Source organism: Pteropus alecto, unplaced genomic scaffold, assembly GCF_000325575.1.
Source record: "Pteropus alecto unplaced genomic scaffold, ASM32557v1 scaffold98, whole genome shotgun sequence".
NCBI classification, from domain to species: domain Eukaryota; kingdom Metazoa; phylum Chordata; class Mammalia; order Chiroptera; family Pteropodidae; genus Pteropus; species Pteropus alecto.
In genome coordinates, this window is record NW_006443570.1 from 10,325,749 (window position 1) to 10,325,955 (window position 207).

At 51.2% G+C, this 207-nt stretch overlaps 1 protein-coding gene across 1 annotated transcript in view; it reads left to right on the top strand.

The window, feature by feature from the left end:
- The first annotated feature begins 24 nt into the window (after positions 1-24).
- The window catches only part of MSI2 (musashi RNA binding protein 2), a 333,055-nt gene continuing 332,872 nt past the window's right edge, over positions 25-207 (top strand). Inside the window, exon 1 of the mRNA XM_015599259.2 lies at positions 25-143. Within this exon, the coding sequence (XP_015454745.1) occupies positions 48-143 (96 nt within the window). The 5' untranslated portion in view covers positions 25-47. The remainder of the gene's footprint in view (positions 144-207) is intronic.

Consider the following 207-nt stretch of genomic DNA (forward strand, 5'->3'; position numbering starts at 1 on the left):
TCGCTCCCCCCCGCTTTCCTTTTAGCTTTTGTAAGTTACACGTCAAAATGGCCGATCTGACATCGGTGCTCACTTCTGTTATGTTTTCTCCCTCTAGTAAAATGTTTATCGGTGGACTGAGCTGGCAGACCTCACCAGGTAAGGGAGGGAGGGGGGGACGCTTGGGTCCCCCCCTTCTTGGCTTCTTTATTGCTCTTTGTTATCCCG